The sequence below is a fragment of the Saccostrea echinata genome, unplaced genomic scaffold (genome assembly GCF_033153115.1).
Source record: "Saccostrea echinata isolate AGI-Se365-2 ecotype Australia unplaced genomic scaffold, CSIRO_AGI_Sech_v1 ptg000054l, whole genome shotgun sequence".
NCBI classification, from domain to species: Eukaryota; Metazoa; Mollusca; class Bivalvia; order Ostreida; family Ostreidae; genus Saccostrea; species Saccostrea echinata.
The window spans coordinates 38,766,008-38,789,723 of record NW_026889803.1 but is presented as its reverse complement, the minus strand read 5'-3'; the positions used below and the strand labels follow the sequence as shown (position 1 = coordinate 38,789,723).

The window sequence follows — 23,716 nt, the reverse complement described above, 5'->3', positions numbered from 1 at the left end:
GCATCTACACGTAAGTGTAAACCTGTAGCTTTTACAATAAAAATTTGTCAATTTATGTGTGAAAACATAACTGTTGTACATTATTTAGGATGTTTAGTTTCAGGAGCACTTATTCCAACCATCTTTTAGTTACTGGCTAAAGTCAGAGTGATGTCACAAATTGACCAAATAGTTGAAACGGAGACATCGATCGCAATGTACACGTTCATGTTACACAGGATTTAAAATCAAAGTCAAATTACAAAAACGTGTACATGTACGTCAAAGTATATCTACACGTACACTTACGCGTACAAGTTTAAGATCTCAACCTCTCTAATATCTTGGAAAAGGAGAAAGTTTTGTTGGAAAGGCAAGTAACTCAAATGTAATGTACAGGTGGGAAAATTAAAATTACAGCACAAAATACTGTAGGAAGACTACTTACAAAATTTTAATTACATTCTAATCACATGGTATAGTGCTGCCTTTATTCTTTAGTTCATTTTTATTATGATTCCATCCATGTATAAATCTCTCCCTTACCCCTTATAAAATGTTATTACATACAGTAAAACATGCTTATAGTGAAGTGCCAAGGAGGAACTGTTTTGATTTGTTATATCTGTTTATTTAATAATATGTTTTCAAAATATAGGATCTGAAAATCACTTTGTTTGTATTCATTGTAAGTGTTTTCAATGTAACCATGTTTTACTGTATTATACATTCACATAAAATAGCCTGAGGTTTAGTTCATTACTACAAAACATTTTAATCAATATCTATAAATCTAATCCCCCTCTCAGTTTTTCCTTCTCCTTTTTGGTTTGGGTTCCCCATGCTCTTTGCTTTTTTGTTTCTTTGGTTGCTCCTCCTCCATTTCTGAGGGACATACTTCTTGAGGGAGAATTTCCTCCAGTGTGTTTATTAGCATGTATCTAGAGAATACAATGTACAGGGCCCTGAACCACACAAACTGGCTCCAATGATTCAACATGGCCCACTGAAATCACAGAAAAATATCAGTTAAGCTTTATGAACAATTTATTTCTCTGTGATAACTCTTTGAAAGAATGTTAATTACTCGATATTTACAACTGAACGTAAATTTTGCTCAGTGAAAGGTTAAGTGTCTAATATGCATGTCAATTTTGGGCTGTCATTGTGTCTGACTTCATTTTCACAGCACATGCATGTATGCATGAATATTCATTTCTAATAAGAACATGCATCAAAATACATCACTCATAAAAGTTTTCTTAAGAAATGAATTTAATTTTTGAGAATTCATGAGAACATGAACTACGACGCTTCACGCCGGCATATTTCAAGAAGCATGTTAGCGCTTCATGATAAATATGCAGGCGTGAAGTGTTGTAGTTCATGTACCTCATGAATTATCAAAAATCAAATTCATATCTTATATTTACATTATTTTTCTGATGACTTGCCACATATTTTTGTCATTCAACAATCATTTTTGAAAAAAAAGTTTGCACTATTTTTTGACTTCAATTACGTCACAATGGAAATATTACTCATCCCACAATAGTTCATGAGAACGTGAACTTTTTCTAAATTGCAAAGAATCTTAAGGAAAAATATTTGGAAATGTAAATATTAAATAAAAAATACTCTTTCAAAAGCTTTCAAATCCTTCTCAAAACTCGTCTTTATTTTTAAATTTAAATTGCTACAAGAAATTCAAAGTTACTTGCCCATCCTTTTAATAATCCCCAAGGTGATACAACAGCCAAAAACTTGGATGTTAAGAGAGTTAAAGGAAGATCTAAAACTGAGACATATTTCCGAAGAATACTGGTGCTTTGTAGCTGGAATGCCCGCATATCTGAAAGCCAAATCCTAAAGATTTTATTTCATTAAATTTTTTTAATATCCATTTGTAAAATAAGAAAAAATTGCCATATAATTTTGAAATTATTCCATACTTGATTGTAAAATTAAAATCAGCGAGGTATCTTCCTATCATTTTCAAAAAGAAGAAAGCTAAAACAAAGGCATTAGACTATATTTCTCCATGTGTCATTTAATGACAGTGGTCAAAAATAAATAAGCAAACAAAAATTATCATATTTAATAAGTAATAAGAGCTATGAATTTACTGAATAAAAACTTACTGTTAGGAAGAATTCTTTTGTTACATAAACTTCTGCAATAAATTGAAAATGTTATCACATCAATTACCTGGTGCTATTAAAACTAACAGGATATTTGATGCAATATCTTGGCATTTTATTGAATGCTGAGTTTGTTTTTTTTTTTTAATAGATGATTAATGGCTTTTAAAAGGGAAATTTCTGCTCTTTAAAACAAGGGCAGTGAACTCCTTAGAATTTTGAAGTGCATGAAACTAGGTAAAACCACCAATAACATAATTGAGAAATAAATTACTGTTACTGATGCAGTTGTATTTATCGTTTAACTTGAACAATAATATGAATAGTGAACATCCGAACTTATTAATTAATGATTGAAGTTCAATTACTAAAATTATTAGTTAGTTTGAACTAATCGATAATTTAAAAAATCAATATGATCATGGCATTTATATTTGAATTTTACATAGGGATAATGAAAAATACTCACTGTAGTGCATCATGAATTGAAATGTGATTGCTGTGACCACTTACACCATAATTATCAAATGTTATGACCTAAAACAGAAGAGGTACATTAAGAGTGTTTATTTCATTTTAAAAAAAAAAGGTTCCACATTTCAGATTATCCATGTACTTCAACAAAACAAATCCAAATTTTCAGAGAGATGAGCATCTGTATTTTAAATATTCATATGGTGAATACCAAAAGGGATTCGCAAAAACTGTCTCAATCATATTATGATTTTTAAGTTTCAACTCCAATATTCAAATTTGAATTTCTCTCAGTTTTTCAAAAGTCCCATTACCTTAAAAATAGTGAGGTTTGACTATATTTTATAAAATATAATACACAAATCAATGCACATGTAAACATGAGTGAAATGAGCATGTGGATGTCAATGTTTAGTAAATTCTAAAACAAATTTTATTTATGAATTTTTTTTAGCTAACTTCTTACTAAAATGACAATGATATATTCATAATTTAAAATGAAATCCTAATAATATAAGACAAAAATGCCATGTACTCTTCACAGTAATTGCTATGCATTTGTCACTGAAATAAAAACATGCACGGCTGAGCATATAAGCTATGTGTACAAGAGTGGGAAGATGAATAAAACATTCCCTCTATCGTGCAACATCTTACCAAGTGTGGCTGTAAATAGTACATGACAGGCAGTATGATTTTCTCAACATCTCTTATTTTCCATGGATGTGCAGGATGATCTTGCAAGTCACTACAATGGCATACAACATGAAAAAGAATTTTAAACACCTTTCACTTTTTTTTTTAATTTACATTGAGTGATGATTATTTAAACATTATTTTTAATTTTTTAAAAAATTTATTCCATAACTTACCTGTGATTGAATAAATACACATTTCTAAGAGGAACGCCTAATGTTTCACAGCTGCTGAATAATTCAAGTGATCTGGTTTTTCCTAAGCCATAAAAATTTCCTTCAGAAAAAAAACAAACAATGCTAAAATTTATATAATTTCTGAAAGAAAAAAAAAATAAGAGTAGCATTAAAATTAATTAGAAAATTCAAATATTAATTTCAATAGTAAAAGTACAAGATAAATAAATATAATGATCTTCAAATTCCTTTCAATCACACTGAAATTTCAATGTTCCATCAGTATTAACTATTTAGTGTGAATACAATTTAAGATTAATTTTTTATTGGAAATCTTAAGCTGATCAATCGATGATGATGCAGGATTCCTAATGTAATTAAAAATAGATATTGCAAGTTAATTCAAGCAATATTGTCCATAAAAGTAACTTCTTGATGATGATAGATGATCTGACCTTCAGGGTTAAAATCTTGTATACTTAAACTGTATTAACACTTTGCTGCATTAACTTGCAGAAATTCAAGACTAAGACATTCATTGCATAACATTCAAGGAGGCAGAGACAGAGGGCTTTGGAATGCATGTACAAGCAGAGCATTACTGATTTAGCAGGGCTTCACCTAGAAACAGATAAATACACATATATACAAATAAAAATTATATCTCCAAACACACATACCATTAGAAAGACACAAGATGTGAACAAAATTCCCTGAGTTTATTAACGATTGGATGGTTGGTGAGAAAAACATGCATTCATCATCTGGATGGGCAGTGATAATCAACACTTTCTGCACCGAAATGGGGACCTTTGGTGTGATTGATAAGCGTCTCAGAAATCCAACAAAAAGATAAACAAGCAAGGAAAAAATTACAAAAGAAAATGCGATGGTGTAAGCATATTCTCTCAATATTTCCCAGTCAGTATCCATCCTTATTTATTTCCCCAGGCTCCTCCATCACGCAATGATAAAATTAGATGAATTCCGAATATATTGCAGCTACCGTAAATACAAAAAGTTTCCTTATCTAAGAGTAATGGTTAAAATTTACCTAATAAACACATAAAATTATCCATAATTAACCGTCTTATCTAACTTAAATTTTTAAGTGGGTGATACTAATCGAAATTTTTTATGTCGTAAATCTAAAGCAATCTTATTTCTGGTAATTGCGCATGCGCAATTAGATGTAAACAGTGTTGCTAGGGCAGGCAAAGCACTAGTAAGTTGATGTTAAAGAATTAGCATTTTAAATGCGATTTCTTACTTTCAGCATACAGTGATAAATCCGTAAACTATTTTACATATTCTTTTCATGATACAAATTAGATAGTGACAATGGCAGACGAGGAGGGAAAAAAGAGTCCTGTTCAAGATGAGGCTGCTGAGAAGGCGCCATCTCCAGTTGAAGAGAAACAAGCAGAGGACACTGCACCAAATGATGAAGAAACAACGGAACAAAAACCTGACGAAGAAAAGGAAGTAACAGAAGAGTCTAAGCCCGATGAAGCTGAATCCAAAACAGAAACAGAGGAGCAACAAGAAAAGACCCAACCAGATCAAGAGAAAGAGGAAGAACAGGTGTCAGAACCACCCAAAACCAAAGAGGAACCAGCTGAGGCTGTCTCAGATAGAAGATCACCAGAGGGAGGTACTGAAACCGGTGCACAAAGTGAACAGCAAACAGTTGATACACAACCTCCATCTGTTAAAGTGCCTTCACCTCCACCCAACACAGAGACAGTCCAAGATCAGAGTCAAGGACAAGATGCACCAGCTGTTATTCCTAGTGCACCAAAGATTCCATCACCAGAAAAGTCTGAGGTTACTGGTGAAGGTCTTGAAGGGACAATGTCAACTACTGCTCTAGTAAGTTAATATATTGTAACATTTTCTGAATAATATACCATAATCAATATTATATATTCATCAATTGAGTCTCTCTCTCTCTTTTCAAATAAGATTTTTTATTGATCTTTAATCTTTTATTTGGATTTTTAAACATTCATATGCTTAATGGGGTTTCTTGCATTTTCAGAATGTTATTTGGTCATTTGGTCTGAACAGAAATATCCCAGTCTTAAATCTCACAGACAATACAAGAAAACTTATTATGTATGCATGTGCACATGTTGGAGTACTTTATGATTTTGAAAACAATAGACAACACATTTTACAAGGACATGTAAGTATTACCTATTTCATTGAATATTTCTTGGGTTGTATTTCTGCACTTAAAATTCCTAAATGAATCAAAAAATATAGCTCCAGTGCATAACTGGTCTTTGTTATACACGTACATGTAATTGTATAAAAGTTCATAAGATTTCTTTTGTTAAGTAAGAAATCAAATTTAATGATAAAGACTAACTTTGATTTGATTATCCATATGAGTGAGTGCCATTCTTATTAAAATGTTTGCATTGTGTAGATAAATCCCTTGACCAGTACCTGTGTGAGTGAGGACAAGAGATGGTTGGCAACCGGAGACAAAGGGCAAGACTCAACAGTTATTGTTTGGGACACATACACAGGGTAAATAGCAGAGAACATGTTTTATTATGTAAATACTGTACATGGAATATACTAAGGAAGTGAAGATTGTGTTATTTTCATTTTGCACTCATACATGTATTAACAGGTACCACAATACATTTTGTTTGATCTCATTTTCTTAGCTCAGAAAAAAGTGCATAAATAAATAAAACTTTTTTTTTCAAATTCAGAGTTCCTGTGCAAACAATTTTTGATACCAACCCAAATGGGGGTGTTGTTGCTATGGCAATGACACCAGATGCAAGATATTTGGCAACACTGAGTGCAGCACCAACACAGGTAAGGTTTAGATCTGTTACTCCATGGAAGCACATATGAATGCATTATAAAAAAAAATCTCTTGCCTGAATACTGCATCTTGGTTATCATCATTGTAATACCACTGTAGCATACATACTTGCATTGACTATTATGTTGTTATGTTGCCCAGTGGGCCAGATGTTGAATTCTCATTATAAAACATTGTGGTTGTACAGAATAAAGCAAGTTACTATAATGACTGAGTTACTTACTTTACTTACCTATAGGTTTTATCTATTTGGAACTGGACAGTGGATGGGGACACTCCTCTATGTACTGCAGAATTAAACCCTAGCTATGGTGTACAGTCGTTCATTCATTTTAATCCTGATGACATTCATTTCCTTGTGTCAAATAGTGACTCTCAAGTTATATTCTATCAGTGGGTAAGTTCTACATCTGAATTATTGTAATGGATAATAAAAATTCAGAATGTGTATTAGGAAGTCAGCATTACTGATGTGTATTCCATAATGTAAATTTCATATATTGATTGCTCTTTCAGAGTGACAATCACATGGAATATTTTGCTCCTCCCCTAACAGACCAGGACTTCAACAAACCTGTGGGTCGTTACAGTCAGTCCATCTTCCAGAAAAACAGTACAAGGGTACTGACATCCACCTCTATAGGGAATCTAGTGGTCTGGGACACCAACAAACCACTTACTAAGTGTAAATTAGAATGCTTTTCATTATTTTCCACTGTACAGAAGATATTGTTACAAACTATAAAATGATGAACAAGTTTTTTTAAAAAAAAAAAGTAGAAGAAAACATGCTTTTTTTTGCAGTGAAAAATGCCCAGCCTTCTGCAGATAAGAAAGCATTAAAGATCATCAGACTTCAAGAGAGAGGAATCAATGTTCTCACAACAACAGAAAAGTAAAATTCCAATTATTAGTAACTTATTCTGAGTGCATAATAAGCTGAGAATGTATTCTAAAGATACTCAATTTTTCTAATGTTATCTAATGCTTTTTGAGAGAGTATTTTTATGATTCTTATTATTCAATATATGATTCTGATAATTTTGATAACATTTTCATGTTCCATTTTCTGTTTTTCCTATTGTAGTTTTATTGTTGTTGGAGATATGGCCGGCCATGTTAAGTTCTTTGATCAGAGTTTAAAACTTGTCCATTGGTAAGAAGATTTTTCTTTCAACTGGAACATTTGTTGTAATTAATTTTGTTTATGATATTTTAGTTTAATATTCTCTATGTAAATTATGTAGGTATCAGGACTTCCACTTAGGACCAGTGACCTCCATTACTTTTGCATTTTATCCCAATTTTGAACCAGTGTAAGTATGAATTTAAGATCAGTTTATTAATCTCCAAAACTGAAAATGTTATGAAAAATTAAATTATTAAAAATGTGAAAAATTTTGGAGTAGGAACTATGCCATATAGCAATTAGACACTTAACTTTTTAGTGCAAAAGAAGGAACAAATTATCCACCTGATGCTACAATAGAAGCAAGAAAATTTGTCATCAAGGACTTTGTAGTGGGTAGCAGTATTGCCATATTTGGAAGTGTAACAGCTGATGGAACAAAGGTGAAGGTCATTCACAGAGAGCATGATTCTGCAATCCATGCACTCGCTTCACATCCTTCACTGTAAGTACAACCTGTATAGAAATATGACGGAGCTAGAATAGATCAATTTTTGTTAATTTGTGAAACATTTTTCCCATATCTAAATCATTAATATGAAAACAGTTTTTTTTAACCTTTAACATGCATATTTTTTGTTTACCAGCAAAATTATTGGGTAAAAAAATCTTATAAATTAATGGCAACAGAAAGAGTAAATGTTAAAAATAATTTACTTTACAATGCATAGTTGTAATTTAAAACAAAAAAGAATTCATTTATGCCTATTGAAAGAGGTGTGTAAAATAATTCATGTCAAACTACATCAATAAAGTGAATCATTGAAAACATAAGTGGCTAATACATGTACATGTATACGATTTTTCCTTTTTTCTTCAAATCAGGCCCTATGTTGTGATAGGAAGCTACTCTGGACTTCTGAAAATTTGGGATTATGAAAAGAAGTAAGTTTTCTGCCATTATTTGAATTCAGTTTGATATTTGTTTATCTGTACATGCAAAATATGGGTAAATATACACATTCTTCACTCTACAAGAATTTAAAGATGCATTAATTGAATGTGTTTTTTAGACAAGTGATGGTCTCCAGACAATTCGATAAAAATAGCTTGATCAGATGCTGTGCATTTGATCCCAAAGGAGCCTATATAGGTAAGTCCACAATTAAAAAAATAAAAATAATAGAATGTTTTCAAATTAAGAAATTTACTGTATGTGATTTTATTATTAAAAAGGGTAAATTTAAAATTGATTTTCCATCTTTCAGCTGTTGGTTTTGTTAATGGATCTGTGAGAGTTTTAGACTCTATAACACTAGAAGACCAGACAGCAGAGCCCTTTAGATATGCTAGATACAGCATCACTCATATAGCATTCTCCCACAATTCACAGTACCTAGCCACAGCTGTAAGTATCGGTAGTGTCATCTGTATAAAGTACATCATTTTGTTGTCTTCTGACCACTGTGTAAATACTAATACCTTTGTAAAATAAATGAAAACCGTCAGATTTAATAAATTTTTTACTTTCTGTCAAGTAATACAATTTATGGTCGGAGCCAAATGTAACTCTTTCTCTTATTTGTCTATTTACATGTGAATATAATGCTGTTAATTTGTTGTATAGGATGGAGAATACACAATTAGTGTATTTAAGAGACAGCACCTCCATGACGATCCCTATGGTTACCTGGGTAGATACAGGGCCCATTACAAAGACATACAGGATATTATCTTTGGGGTCCATCTAGATTCTAACCAGCCCCGCCTCCTGTCTTTGGGCAAGGATCGAGTGCTGGTAAGATTTCAACAGCTAATTGATTGATGAATTGAAAAGAACTACTGAAAATATTCAAGCATAACTATTCATTAGGAGTATTCATGTCATTTTAATATTTAGTGTGGTGTGCCCATGAGTGTAAAACCACTATCATTACTATAGTCATAGATATATCTCTGCTTGTTCCCTCTTTCCCCTCCCAAGTATATAGGTAAAGTATGTAATGAATTAATTTTAGACATTTTATGTAAATTTTGTGTAAGATGATGATTTATATGTATACTTTGTTCTAATTTCAGGTTGAATATGATTTGGAAAACAGCTCAAAAGACAGCTTGAAGATAACCAGCTCTGACAGGATAGAGCAAAGTGCTGTTCCCCAGTGTCTGACCTGGTACCCTCCAATTACAAAGGAACACTTCATTGTGACTGCCAATGACCAGTACAAGTTCAAATTATACAATGCCACAACTAAAATGTGCAGGAAGACATTACTAGGACCAACTTATGGATCTCCTATCAAAAAGTAAGATTTTAAGGGAAACAACTCTTGCTGAACCACTAATTAAAATAAAGTAGTTGCCCATCAGTAATTTAGAATTTATTGATTATTTGTGATAATGTTCTAAAGAAATTGCTATGTTAAACTGAAATTTTTCTCTCTTACAGAATTGCTGTTGTGCCAACTAAGGATCCAATCAAAGACAAACGGTACCTAGCTTATATTACCGATGACAAAATAGGACTCCATATACTTCCTCTGTGTGGCAACCCACATGATGCAATGGCTCTCATTGGTCACCCAGCTGGGGTATGCAGGTTTAAATTCTCATTTGATTTACATACTGAACATCAGTAGTAACATTTTGTCTCCAATTTTTTTTTTTAAATTTAATTTCTATTTTTGTCTGTTATAAAGCAACTTTTATTCTGCCAATTTTAGGTTTCAAACCTTGTCTGCAGCTATGATGGGAAATACTTGTTTTCTGCTGGTGGTACTGATGCATCTGTCCACATGTGGGAAATCAATATCAAGTAAGATTCTGTTTCTTTAAAAAGCTGTATGTGTAGATACTGTAGTAAAACGTTTAATATACATTTTAGAAAAAAATATTGGTGGTCTGATAAAGAAAATTGGTAGATGAAAATAGATTTAAAATTGACAAAATATTTATCAATTATCAGTGGTAAATTGTTCACTGTTCCACCTCAGTTTTGTAAATGATAATCACTGTTAGTTTTGGTTTGTTCAATAGTGCCCTAGAAGCCCAGTCTAAGTTAGGTGGAGAGGATCTGATCCCATTCTATGGACTGTTAGATGGAGGTCGGGAGGGGGAGCTGTTTGCAGAATTGGAGGATTACTTCTATTATGCACAAATCAGAAAGTGAGTGTTTCATTACAACATACATACTGCTCCTTATTCACAGTTTTATCTGCGATTTTTTTTTAATAGAATATTTACAAACCAACATTTATGGAAATACAGAGACTTCTTGTTTTGTGTCATATTCCAATAAAATGGTATGATTTATTCTTCTGGCCACATTTAATGTTGTATTTTTGATACTTACAGCCAGGGAGTGAATGCTATGGAGAGGAGAGAGTTGTCAGTTAAGATCCCCCTCACAGAAGTTCCCTTTGTCATGAGGGCCATGGGTTTCTACCCCTCAGAACAAGAGGTCAGTAGACCAATCTTGAAAAAAATCTAATTATTATGAAGTTTTTCTTGTGTAAAAACTGTTTACAACATATACATGTACAGTAAAGCATTACTTATACTTATAGCGAACAGATATATAACAAAGTGATTTCAGCGAAGTGATTTTCAATCCTAATGTCTTTAAATATATTGTGAGCCTAACAGATTCAATAAATTACACTTGTAATGAAGCAAAATTATCCATCCCTGGCACTTTGTTATAAGCTTGCTTTACTGTACATCTACATTTACATTATAATTGTAATTTTTCATGAATCCACTTCAGAATTAGTAAAATGTTAACATTGATGACATTTTTATTTCCAGATTGAAGACATGTTAAATGAGGTGAAGTTTAGTCGCTATGTGGAGACAGGGCAATATGTAGAAGATATTGACCTGGGAGACTTCATCAAATGTAGGCATATCTGTTTTCTTCAATATATATACTTTTTTGCAATTCTACATACTGTAAAAAATGCTTTAGAAATCCATCACCTACAGTGAACAAAATTTTTATATTCTTCTTTTGCTTTTTTTCCTTAGTGTACATAAACCATAGACCAGCATTTGGATTAGATCCCCAGAAACTTGTACATGCTTTCCAAACACTTGGTGTACCCTCTACTCAAGGCAATGCCATTGAGAGGGGATACCTACTGGATCTCCTGCAAACCAAAGGTATAGAAATTTGTTGACAGTTTTTTGCTCAATAAGATTCATAAAGCTACAAATGTGGTGAAATGAAAATATAATAAAGCACAATGTTATACTATCATGAAAAAAAGAAATGTGCAGATACAGTATCTTTGCTAACCATCTTTCCGATTTGCTTATACTCTCATGACTGAAGAGCATATTTATCTTAATTTGTAAGTAATTTAGTCTAAATGTTTGAAGACAGTTGTTTCAGAATCAAGGAGTGGGACTAGTCTTGCCTGTGGCAAAATGCACTAAAATGACATTTCAAATTTTTGCATATGTACCTGTATTTCCAATTTTTTTTATTTCCATCATCCATACACAAATCAACATTAAAGTAACATTTCTTCTTTAGGTGAACACATGACAGAGTATGAATTAGCCGAGTATCTAACGACCCTGCTAGGATTCAACGCAGAGGGCGGCAGTAGTGAACTACAGGAATTTGACTCTTCAACAGCTGGTGACATTATAGATCAAAACCTGCCAGTTAATGTCACAGAGGAAATGTTTGCCAATGAAATTCTAGGATTTTCTATGTACAAGGATGCTCTAGCAACAGCTCAGCAGACCTCTTGAGAACTGGTTGAATGGAGATAGTGCTTTATACATGTATCAAAATTCCTTGATATTGTGGATTTGACCAATTCCTGTGACAATAAATTTCTGTGTTGGATAAGTTAGCACAGTAAATTCATTCAAAACACACACACAAAAAAAATGGCTGTGATAAAATCCACATATATCTGGTATTTTAATGACTTTTGTTGTTTTGTCTACTTATTAATGAATAATGAAACAGGTTATTGTTACAATGAAAAGTTTTAATATATTATTTAAAACCAAGAAATTGGTTTGATGCTTTTATTAGTTCCTCTCAGGGTAAGTGCAAACAAATCAACTGATATGTAGTGCTCCATCATAAGGTCATGTTTTATATACTTTAAGAAGACTATGAAATTTTTTGACAGTATGAGTGGTATCACTTTACATGTACAAATCATGGAGGAACTACTGTAAAACACTGTTTATTCCCAAGAACTTTATTTTTGCTTTATTATGCAGTGTGGTCTGCTCATGAAAATTTCACTCTCACGTATATTTTCATTAGCATAGGATACATACAGCAATAACCAGCTTTCGTGAAAATGTTGTCTCTTATAAATAACAAATATCTATCTCACAAAAATAAGGTGTCGGGAAAATTTGGTGATCTACAGTATTTCCCCAATATGTCTTCTTATATGTACTCCCACTACAAGAATACTAAACAAAAGTTGCAGAAAGTAGATGTTAAAAGTTTTACAAATTGGAGTCCAGATGTTTTTTCCTTCATCAACTTGGACTGTTTAATGCAGAATGTTAGAATTCTGGTCTCTTAATATTTTGTTCAAATTTACGGACTGAAATCCTTGCTGTAAATGTTTTTTTTTTTTTTTTTTTTTTTTTTTGCTATTGTTGTCATATAGGCATATTTTTCAGGAAGTGCTAGCACACTTCATGAAATGTGTCAAGTCTGTACGATTTATGCACCAATAACCCCCATTAATCTCACAAAATTCCTTACTGTAAAGAAATTTTTGTGGGATTGATCTTGTTGAGCCTTGTGAATGAATTTCACTAAAATGACCCCCACTTAAAAATTTCTTCGTAAACTATTTCTTGTTTAGGGTCACAATACTAATATTAAAGTACAGTTAAATTTACATTTTGAGGAGAAAAAAAAACTAACAAGTCAATCAACGATAACAATTTATTTAAAAAATTCATTCTAATGTCCAGCACAGATTCAATTTGTCACTTGATAGTCCCATAATTCCCTCTGGAGGGTTAAAGTTCATAGGAGCATGCTTTACTTTCTTCTTGGTTTCTTTTACAAAAAGCTGAAACAAAAGAAATAAAATTTTAGGCCTTAAAGTTTTGCAATATCCAATGAAAATCTTGAAACTGTGGTCAGTATTAATCTTTCAAAAGTGACTTTCTCCTTATAAACTGGTATGGGGCAACTGGTCTATAAATTGAAATTACTCAGTATGAGCTATGTCAAAAGTAGGTCTGGGGATGCCTTGTACAGAGAATAAATACATCTTACTACCAAGTCAAGTAACATACATGTATTTCATCAGAGATTTTCAGAATTTTTGCATGTTGGTGGTAAATTTAATTCATAGAAAATGTAACTATCCTTACATCATTGTACGAAGTTTCCAGAAGGTCTGCCAATGGAATTTCCTCCTTTGTTATGGGCTGGTCCATTCTCTGGGCCTTCTTAGCCACATCAGGGTGATAATGGCTCTGCAGTGTCTGTAAAGTAAAAGTGGATGTATGTTATTGATGAGAAGGACACTTTCTGTAAGATGTATACAAGCATCTGGCCCTTTTTTTAAGCCCCCATAATCTTGGATTCAGGGGCATATAGTTTTTGGTCTGTCTGTTATTTGTTTGTCCACAAAAATTTAAACCTTGCCCATAACTTTTGAATGTTTGGTGCTAGGGCTTTCATGTTTCATATATGTATTCCTTGTGACAAGACCTTTTTGGGTACCACCATTTTTGAACTCTTGACCTTGGAGTTTGACCTACATTGTAAAAACTTAAACCTTGGCTTTGAGCTGCCATACAGTAGCATCAGTGTATTGTGTAATGAAACACAGAGGGCACAACTCTATCAAAATTATTTTTTCTTATTTTACCTTAAGTTCCCACAATGAACTTTCTATGGCCTTGCTTTTGACTGGATCTGGTTCTTCTTGGCAGTAAGGATCCTCCTGTAATTCTGTAATGTAGTTTAATTGTAAAAGTAGAGCTGGTATACATATATGTGTTGCTAAATGAGAAATTACTTGCCAGTGGGACATTTCCTGTGTACATGTATATCAAGATCAGTATCTTCCAATGGGAGACTTCCTGTAACTGTATAAGAACTGGCACCTTACTTAACAGTGGGACTTTCCCTTTGTACATTGTATGATAAGATATGGGACATCTTGGTATGCTAAGATCTGGCACATGAGCAACCAATAGATATTATGCAAAGAACTTGGATATGACTTACATTCCATGTTCAGGTCAGACATAACTTACCACAGGGAAATTCCCCATTTATGAAAAGATTTGATACTTACTTTACTGACATTCCCTGCATAAGTGTTAAGATCTTGCACCTTACTTACCAGTTGGTGTTTCCCTATGTATGATACATCTAAGAACCACCATATCTTGGTATGCTTGCATGTGTGCATGAGCTACTAGTGGGATATTTCAAATCATGTAAAGACTGGAATTCCATGTGTGTTCAGATTAGATACAACTTACCAGAGGGAAATTCCCCATACTGTATAAAAAGATTTGACAAATACCTTCCTAGGATTCCCTGTGAATGTTAATAATTTTAAGATATAATGAACTACTTCCCAGTGGTGTTCAGACCTGACGTATGATTACTTGTGGGAGATCTCTAGTGTAGCTTAAGATCTGACACCTCTTACCAGTGGAAAATTTCCTGTGTAATCAATCTGATACATGACTTACCAGTGGGAGATTCTCTATGAATATAAAATCTGATACATGACTTTCAAGTGGGGGATGCCCTATGGATTTAAGAATCAGATACATGACTTACCTATGGCAAGTTCTCCTATGAATGTAAAGAATTTAATAATGACTTACCAGAGGTAGGTTCCATATAAATGTTAAGAATCTGACACATGACATACCAGTGATAGTTTCCTTATGAATTTTAAGGATATCCGATCCTCAGCAAGGAAGGATAACTCTTAAATTTATTATTTTATTTAAAAAGTCTCAAAATGAAGCTTGAAATTGATATTTTTTGTGCAGCAATTTTCATTTTATGCATCTTAATATGATTCAAGGTTCTTTTAAGTCTTAGAAACTGTCTTGTAAAAAAGTTGACATTTGTACCCCATAAAACAAAAAAAAATGAATTCATTTTCAGAGAAATCGAATTTCCAGTAGTCTAGCATTAGATACCACAGCTTATTAGTATGATATGAAATTAGATGTGATATGTGATGCCTAGCAATGATAGCACAAACTTTTTACACTATGTATTATATGGAAATTGAAGTAAAAAAAAAAGAACTAAAATACTGTAAAAGCATAAAAAAGATGCAATTTTCTCCAAATGCCTGGATACCTATATCTTTCTATCCTGAATTATATTTGTTGATCTATTTTCAATTAGAAAATGCATAGCTGGTGTTTATATTCGCATTTCCTGAAAATATAGTTTAGATTTGTTAATTTTCCCTGTATAATATGATTAACTATAATGATGAACTTTGAAGAAATTCCATGGGTAAATTCACGTTACTATGTGAAATCAGAGACATTTTTGTGAGCATTTTAAATTACTTAAAAGCTGATTTTCAGAACCTGAGGATCGGAGTACCTTAAGATCTGACATGTGATTTACCAGTGGTAGGTTTCCTATGATTATTATGATTTGACACAACTTACCAGTGGTAAGTTCCATATGAATTAAATAATTTGATACATAACTTACCAGTGGGAGATTCCCTATGGATGAGAATTTTACAGTTAGGGTGTCTGCTGATAAGATTATAAATAAATGGAATGGTGACCATCAGAGCACTTGCTGGGGCTGTCAAAGAGATTCTGGCCAGTCTCTTTGCAAATGCAGCTACCATTGCAGCTGGTAAGTGTCTGAAACATACATTCAAAAACCTGACATTTTCATCATTAATGAATTCAAGTCTTGTCATGAATTTTCAGTTTTTTTTTTAACTTGGATTTCATTTTACAAGCAGATCATGTATTGGATTGATATGGATTGCAACAATGAAATTCTGCTCTAATGTGAACAATTTTAATTTTCTGAAACTTACGTTGATGATAGAAATAGATCAGCAAGATAGAAAAATCGGGCTCTGTATTTCACATGAAGAACACCGGGTTCAAACAAAGCATATAACTTCTGATAGAAATCTGGGTAATCTCTGTAAATAAAATACCATGCAAATTTAAAATGGAGATGGATTTGTTATACATGTATCTTAAACATATCTCAAATATTGCCATAAAAGATAAATTTATACCTGAAAACAGGAATACTTACAAATTGTGTTTATGGACTAAGATAAACAAGCTATTCAAAGCTAACAAGCTTATAGCACCCCCTGTGAAAAGAAATGGATATCATTGATCAGCATTGTTTTTACAATATATGAATAGTATTCATTGATGACTAAGGGCATGCATAAAGTCATTGAAAATTAGAGTTTTACAACTAAAGGACAGATTTCACAGGAAATAGTGACAATTGGATCTTGGTTGTCAAACAGCTAAATTAGCATTTTCAAGAATTTGACAAGAAAAAAAGCTTTAATGCCACAAATGATGTTTTTTTTTTAATCAAAGCAACTAAATAAAATTTTTGGTGTAACTGAGCTTAAAAATTCCATACTTTCCGATGCAAAACCATCATCTAAATTTAACCAGATTCTGAGAAGTGCAAACTATATAAAGATGCATTTACCTCCACTCTCCCACTTCATACTTAAGTGATTTGTCAGGTGTGACATCACTTACCTACACTCTCCCACTTCATACTTAAGTGATTTGTCAGGTGTGACATCACTTACCTACATCATAGGAAGCTGTTAGGAAATCACTTAGGTATAGGGGATTTGTAAGATGTGGCATCACTTTATCATGTAGAATAATTAATACTTTCTTGTACACAGAGTTTGGAAGCTAAAAGCATGTAGGAAAAAAGTATCACTATTTTAAATAAACTCAGATCACATTGTTACAATACTTCATGCACATCCAAAATAAAAAAATTATGGGATATGTTCACTGGTACAAGTACTCAGTGTCCAATACATTTACCAATGATAAATTATTCTGCATCACATGCATTTCTGATTACACATATATAAAAATAACAAAAATCCATAAGTAGAAATAATTGCAGCAAAAAATTTGTAACAAACCTTTAATTGTAAGAAATCAATCCACAAATTTGTAAAAATCCTCCTCTGTTCATCTAAGCTCTTGATTTTCTCTAGCTTTTCCCTTTCTGTTAAAAGTATATGTAAATCAATTAGTTCACTATCTTATAGCTAACAAATCAATTTAACACTGCAGATAGAGCTTTTGAAATCATGGTATATACTAAATATATGATAACTTTTTTTACAAAAACATTTGATCCCTGTACTTTACAAGAACAGTTATAAACAAGAGGTCCATGGGCCATAATGCTCACCTGAGTAACTATGACCCTGCTGTTCTTCATCATCAGATTTTTCACCACATATATTCCTATGTGAAACTGTGATCTCCAATTTTGGCCCACACTATCCCTGGGGGTCATGATTTGATCAATTTTTGAATCTTCATTACCAGAGGACGTTTCTACAAGACTAACTATGTCTTTTCTGTTCTTGAGAAGATTTTTTCTATATATTCCTATGTAAAACTTTTCTTGCCTGTTGTGGCCCCACTCTACCCTGGGGTCATGATATAAAAACAACTGGAGTCTTCATTATGTGATGAAGCTTCTACATAAGTTTCATTTTTTGAACTGTTTTCACTGTGGTTCTTGAGCAGAGGATATTTGAAAGATGCCATTAAATTTTCACTAATTCTTAATTATCTCTCCTTGAAAGAGGGAATGGCCTTTTATTTGAATACACTTGAAATACCTTTACCCAAGAATGCTCTATGCCAAGTTTGGTCAAAACTGACCCAGTGTTTATGGAGAAGAAGATGAAATTGTGAAAAGTTTATGGTGACACTGACAGACAACAGACAAATTTTGATCAGAAAAACTCAGGTTAGCTAAAAATGTACAAGTTTGATAGTATCACCTTGTATGTACAAATTTAACTACAATTATTTTTTTCTTTCTTAAAAGCAAAAAAAGATAATTATATCTTCAAAATTAAGGACTTCTTTTTCAAATTAACTGTAAATATACCTGGGTACTTTGTCATAAAATTGCTCAGTTCCTCACAGCCATCAGCAGTGAAGCTGATCTGTTCCAGCACAGCAACAATATTATTAAGACAGACATCAGTCAAATGATCCTGGGCTTTGGTTGCAATTTGTTTGTGAATAATCCTCATAAGATGATACCTTACATCGTCATATGCCAGGTACTCCTGGAATCGACTAATCAACACGGTAACATCAACAGTGTCTGATGTCAATGAATGCACAACTCTCTAAAAGTGTAAAATTTTAAATATCAATATTTATTGGAAATTAGGCATCAAGGAATGGAACACATTCTATACTATACTTAAAACTTTATTCCATTCTATAGCAGCTTTACTGACAATATTTGTTAAAATTTACACAGTGTCAAGATAAAACTTACTCTAAACAGGGCTAGAGGAAAATGAGTTCTACTTGGTGAATGTTTGGTGACTGGAAACTGTCCTTCCTCCAATACAAACTTCATCAGAGTGCACAAGGACAGCTCCTAAATAAAATATATACATAAAATTTACTTGTAATCAGTGAATTGAAAATACAAATACAAACCAAAGCAGGCTTACCTTTTAACACACCACACACACACACACAAAAACAACATATAACTAATTAGGTATTTCATATATTTTAATGGACAGGTAAACGTTTTTTTTTTTTTATTTATGTAGATTTTTAAAAATTTTCCCTGCCATTGACCATGAACTTTGGAAACAAGGTAGTCAAGGTCGTGACCCAGCTTTAACATACTTAGATTTTAATTCATTCCTATCAGAGGCTCTAAATTATGGCATGTATTCATTATCTGATGGCTTTGACCTTTGAGATTTTACCTTAATTGAATCAAACCAATACCTTATCAGTAACAATTCACTGAAGCTTGCAGATATTAATTTGCTGCAATCATGGTTTCCAAAGTTATGGCACAATTTCAATATCTAACTACCCATGCAGTGACCTTAAAATAATTCAAGATCTTGACACATGTTTAGTTTACAAGAAACCACATTCAAGTTTGATTCCATTTCAAGGGTTCTAGAATTAAAGCTTGGTTATAATTTTGTGTCAGACAGACATGTTCCATTGGGGGAAACAATATTAGAACAAAAATATCCCCAAGTACTCTAACATATAAAGATTACAAAAATCATTACATTGGGAAAGAAAAAATATATTACTGACAAGAACAACTGGAGTGAATACTGAATTAAGTTGTGGAAATCAATGTGTGAATAACTTACCCTGATATTTGAATTTTCATGATGAACCAGTTGAATAAGCCTATTACAAACATCTTTATATCGATCTTTTAGCCAACCTTTGTATTTTTCCTCTTTAGTAAGATCTTCAAACAAAACAACACTTATTTCATTCTAGCTATCAAATGCCCTGCATATTTGATCTAATACTGGTATGATTGTCTTTCAATTTGAAACTACAATCAACTTGTCATTAATTAATGCACTTATATAATGATACCTGTTCCCTATGTAACATGAAACAGGCGTGTATGTATTTTGTAATAGAATATGACATTTCAATCCTCAATTTAACAATATTTTCTTATATATTATAAACAAGGCATATTTCCTCATTTACATCTCTGTTCTTACCTGTCTCTTTAAGATTACTTGGAATATCAAGGAACAATTCTCCAGAAGACAAATACCTTGTAAATAGCTTGTGGAAAGATCGGACACACGCTAACAGAACAGCTTTATTGTTAGTCTGTAAAAGAAAATATCTTACTTTGAAAACTAAACTATTAAGTGACTTTTCAAATAAAATTAAATGTAAAATTAAAGATGGATGTGAGCCTTACTAATGTAAAATTAACCTGAGATATCTCTTGGGACTGTAGACAAAATCTTCAATGTTTTATAATTAGATTGATATACATATTTCTAGGGATGTCAACGAATATTCGAACATTCGAATATTCATTCGATGAGTTGATATTCAAATATGAATTTAAGATTTGAATATTCGGTGTTTTTCAGATTTCATAAAAAGAAGTACTTTGATTAATAAATTTTGATTAGAACAGTGCTGGAAATATCCCTGTTTAATTTACTAGCCATCAATTTCGATCGCCCGATTTCTTTCACTATTTTCTTATGTAGATTTACTAAATTATTTTGTTTTGAGTAAGGTGTTAAAGAATTATACAATAATGCTTTAGGTATAATACAAAACGTACTTTCATAGTTTTTTATTAGTTACATGTAAATACGATCGGGTCTAGAATCGAGGACAACAAAATGAAAACCTTCTAAAAGACGTAAACAGTATACTTATCAAAACAAATTTAATTGATCATTCAAATAAATGTGCATTAGAATTAGTCTGTAATTAATATTGTAAAGGACTCAATTTCAGAATAAATGTGTAAATTACTTGATTATCTCAGGTTGCACATAATCCTGCATTTTATAGTCATTATCGGGAAATTAGTTAATTACCTAGGAAAATTGTCTATGAAATTGTTTGTTTATATTTTAAAAACATTGTATCAAAGATTATAATCATATCTCTGATTAGTCTGATAATTGTAATTAATCACACGTATTGGAATTTTGAACAGTATACGACTATCTTGACTTTGGTAAGACAACAGGTTCCTCAGTTGGAGCTACTATAAATACACATGTATCATTTGTTAAATCAATTACAGGTGTATTTGTTTCAAACATTGACAAGTATCAAATGGAATCCCTTATTGTACACCTACAAAAGTCTTCATACAATTTTATTTCAAATATAAGAATACCTATACTAAACCTTTCATGAGAGTAGGATGATGCATATTTAAAATAAATGTTTTCATGCTCATCACTATAACTTTGAGTGCATGCTTGCTATAGCCTTTTGAAGAGTGATCTTTGCTGATATAGCCTGGAAGCAATAATATTTATTTTTCATTTAGTTGTCAAATAGAGTAAATGTTGAGATTATTTAATTCATATCTAAAACTAGTTTCAGTTCGTTAAAAAAAATGGATTTCACACAATGACGGAAAGCAAAAGTAGAGATGCAAAGAATATTAGGTGAATGCTTATTCCTTTTTTACTTGTATTAATGATGTCAAAAGTTTTCCAGAATACCATATCTCCCTTTTCTTGGCTGGAATGTCGACGAAATTCAAGATTTCCAAATGTCAATATGGTGTGTAAATTTGAAGCAAGTATAAAACATTGCAAAAAGTGTTGTATTCCTCCATTATATGGATTAATTTTTAAGGTGAAAGGTATCCACAATCACAAAAAGGTTTGTTATGATTAATTTGATGGTTATATTAAATGCAACTTCATTCATTTTCTCCAAAATTCTGCAATTTCAGACTTGTCGAAATTTTTAAATCATTGTCAGACATTTGGTCTGACAAAGTCAAATGTTCTGTCGGACCAGTCAAAGTTTTGTCATACCAGATACATGTACCTCATTTTGACGCTGTGAAAGTCATATGAATAACAGCACCAAAATGCCCTGGGTTATTTTCAACAGCCTAAAATATTACAAGTCTTTAATAAAAGACATAAATGACATGTTTTATGACTTTGCTATAACAAATTTAATTGGATATCGTCAACACGCCTTGTACGCTGCCATTTTTTTCTGTGTTTGTGACCTTCAACTGCGCATCCCGATCCCGACCTTTATTAAATTTGCATCACGCTGGATTTTTTCAAACAGTCATCTGGACCGACGTTTTCTTAATAGTTGTCGGTCCAGACAAATTTTTACCGGCCTTGCCGACAGGACCAACGGATTTCGACAAGTCTGCAATTTTCTGCTGTATTGCAGGTATATGGGAGGAATTCCAATTGAGGTGAAGGCCTGTCCCAAGACAGATTATTTCAACTTGATCAGTGTTTAAGACGACCGTGTGCCCAACCGCTCGAGACGCACAAATTTTGCCATGGGCAAACTGATATGCACATATGGACATCCTGCTGGATGTGTTAAAATTTCCAATAAATTAAAATTCATATATTTGATAAATCTCTCTCAAATCAACCAATACTAGTATTGGTAGTAAAGTGTGGGTTAGAATTTGTCATCCTATAGATTATGGTGATCTGGCCCCATTCTAGATAGAATGTTCTATCGTTAAAATGATGTCCTACGGACCCGGTTTAACGATAGAATTCGTTCCGTGTATTCGCAATGTAGCAAAATAAACACGGGCGATAACTCGAACTCTGTGCATTTTCTATGAACAATCCAGAGAGTTCCGAATGTCAACATGGCGTTAAATTTGAAGCAAGGAAAAAACGTTGAAAAAATGAGTTGAATTTTCTTATTTATATGGATTATTTTTTAGGTTAAAAGGCATATACAATCTCAAAAAGGTTTGTTATGATTAATTTGGTAGTTATTTTCAGTGCAACTCCTTTTGTATTCTTCAAAATCATTTCGGAGTGGATCCACTCCGATTTGCTACATTGCAAGTATATGGGACGTATTCTAACTGTGGTGAGGGCTTGTCCCGAGACACAGTAAGATTATTCTAACTAGCCCCATTCATGTTATCGCTAAAAGACAATTGTTTTCTCAGGCTAGTAGATTTTTGGCAGGACTGACAACTGTCACAAGCAGTCAACCCTGCATGTCTAGCTAATTTTACGGTGAGTTTCAAACACTGAACTTGATCTAGTAATCTTTCTGGACTTGTAAATAAATTGAATTTGTAAATAACATTTGTTACACTTCCTTGTTATATTTACTTAATTATTGTCGTTCGGACAAAGTTTAGTAAGCAGTGCCTTCCATGTATTTTAATCTGTTCCTATTTCAGTATGAATCACACAGCATGAAAGAAAATATGATGATTGTGGTGAGTAAATAAACCATATGACCATTGACCTCAGAATGTGCAATGATGTCTAGAAGACAATTTGCATGCTTTCGGCTCTCAAAACATTGTTGGGTCTTGCTTTTTATCTCTGAAATAGCACATGTGTCTTCATTGTCCACCATGATGAAACATATAGCCAATGAAAGTGGTTTATTTTGTTTTTCGGATGTTATCAGATAAGGACCATTTCTGACCTCCCTAAAATTCGAGAATTCCGAAAGGAATATCGCCTGCTCATGCGCTAAC

General features: G+C 32.5%; 3 protein-coding genes across 3 annotated transcripts; 1 reads left to right on the top strand and 2 right to left on the bottom strand.

Annotated features, from left to right (window-relative positions):
- Window positions 1-610: 610 nt before the first annotated feature.
- On the bottom strand, window positions 611-4,452 carry LOC133205449 (N-acetylglucosaminyl-phosphatidylinositol de-N-acetylase-like). Its single transcript, XM_061341270.1, has 7 exons — window positions 4,147-4,452; window positions 3,467-3,566; window positions 3,252-3,342; window positions 2,590-2,657; window positions 2,121-2,152; window positions 1,701-1,831; window positions 611-985 (listed from the first exon to the last, which is right to left on the bottom strand). The coding sequence occupies exons 1-7, from the start codon at window positions 4,397-4,399 to the stop codon at window positions 785-787; spliced, it is 876 nt and encodes a 291-aa protein (XP_061197254.1). The 5' UTR covers window positions 4,400-4,452; the 3' UTR covers window positions 611-784.
- A 321-nt stretch (window positions 4,453-4,773) lies between these two features.
- Window positions 4,774-12,475, top strand: LOC133205870 (cilia- and flagella-associated protein 251-like). The gene is made up of 22 exons (XM_061341754.1): window positions 4,774-5,338; window positions 5,508-5,654; window positions 5,901-6,004; window positions 6,196-6,304; window positions 6,553-6,711; window positions 6,831-6,999; window positions 7,119-7,209; window positions 7,402-7,470; window positions 7,562-7,630; window positions 7,763-7,948; window positions 8,329-8,388; window positions 8,517-8,596; window positions 8,712-8,851; window positions 9,071-9,241; window positions 9,523-9,749; window positions 9,893-10,034; window positions 10,167-10,258; window positions 10,480-10,608; window positions 10,798-10,903; window positions 11,251-11,341; window positions 11,470-11,604; window positions 11,981-12,475. The coding sequence occupies exons 1-22, from the start codon at window positions 4,808-4,810 to the stop codon at window positions 12,202-12,204; spliced, it is 3,231 nt and encodes a 1,076-aa protein (XP_061197738.1). The 5' UTR covers window positions 4,774-4,807; the 3' UTR covers window positions 12,205-12,475.
- Window positions 12,476-13,364: 889 nt separating this feature from the next.
- On the bottom strand, window positions 13,365-23,622 carry LOC133172461 (nucleolar complex protein 4 homolog B-like). The gene is made up of 13 exons (XM_061307348.1): window positions 23,479-23,622; window positions 20,226-20,340; window positions 19,854-19,957; window positions 18,998-19,102; window positions 18,596-18,842; window positions 17,607-17,692; window positions 17,253-17,364; window positions 16,727-16,787; window positions 16,497-16,607; window positions 16,154-16,314; window positions 14,319-14,401; window positions 13,816-13,929; window positions 13,365-13,508 (listed from the first exon to the last, which is right to left on the bottom strand). Exons 1-13 carry the CDS (start codon window positions 23,590-23,592, stop codon window positions 13,392-13,394), a joined length of 1,530 nt encoding a protein of 509 aa, XP_061163332.1. The 5' UTR covers window positions 23,593-23,622; the 3' UTR covers window positions 13,365-13,391.
- Between the last annotated feature and the right edge of the window lie 94 nt (window positions 23,623-23,716).

What these genes read in the sequence shown, in the direction of transcription:
- LOC133205870 (XM_061341754.1), top strand. Translation starts at nt 4,808, where the DNA reads ATGGCAGACGAGGAGGGAAAAAAGAGTCCTGTTCAAGATGAGGCTGCT. An exon ending in TCATTGGTCACCCAGCTGGG is followed by an intron (nt 10,035 to 10,166) that starts GTATGCAGGTTT and finishes TGCCAATTTTAG; the next exon opens with GTTTCAAACCTTGTCTGCAG. An exon ending in GGATCTCCTGCAAACCAAAG is followed by an intron (nt 11,605 to 11,980) that starts GTATAGAAATTT and finishes TTTCTTCTTTAG; the next exon opens with GTGAACACATGACAGAGTAT.
- LOC133205449 (XM_061341270.1), bottom strand. Translation starts at nt 4,399, where the DNA reads ATGGATACTGACTGGGAAATATTGAGAGAATATGCTTACACCATCGCA. An exon ending in CATCTTGTGTCTTTCTAATG is followed by an intron (nt 3,567 to 4,146) that starts GTATGTGTGTTT and finishes TTTTTTCTGAAG; the next exon opens with GAAATTTTTATGGCTTAGGA. An exon ending in GTGTATTTATTCAATCACAG is followed by an intron (nt 3,343 to 3,466) that starts GTAAGTTATGGA and finishes ATGCCATTGTAG; the next exon opens with TGACTTGCAAGATCATCCTG.
- LOC133172461 (XM_061307348.1), bottom strand. Translation starts at nt 23,592, where the DNA reads ATGGTGGACAATGAAGACACATGTGCTATTTCAGAGATAAAAAGCAAG. An exon ending in ATGAAAATTCAAATATCAGG is followed by an intron (nt 19,103 to 19,853) that starts GTAAGTTATTCA and finishes TATTTTATTTAG; the next exon opens with GAGCTGTCCTTGTGCACTCT. An exon ending in TTTTATGACAAAGTACCCAG is followed by an intron (nt 17,693 to 18,595) that starts GTATATTTACAG and finishes TACTTTTAACAG; the next exon opens with AAAGGGAAAAGCTAGAGAAA.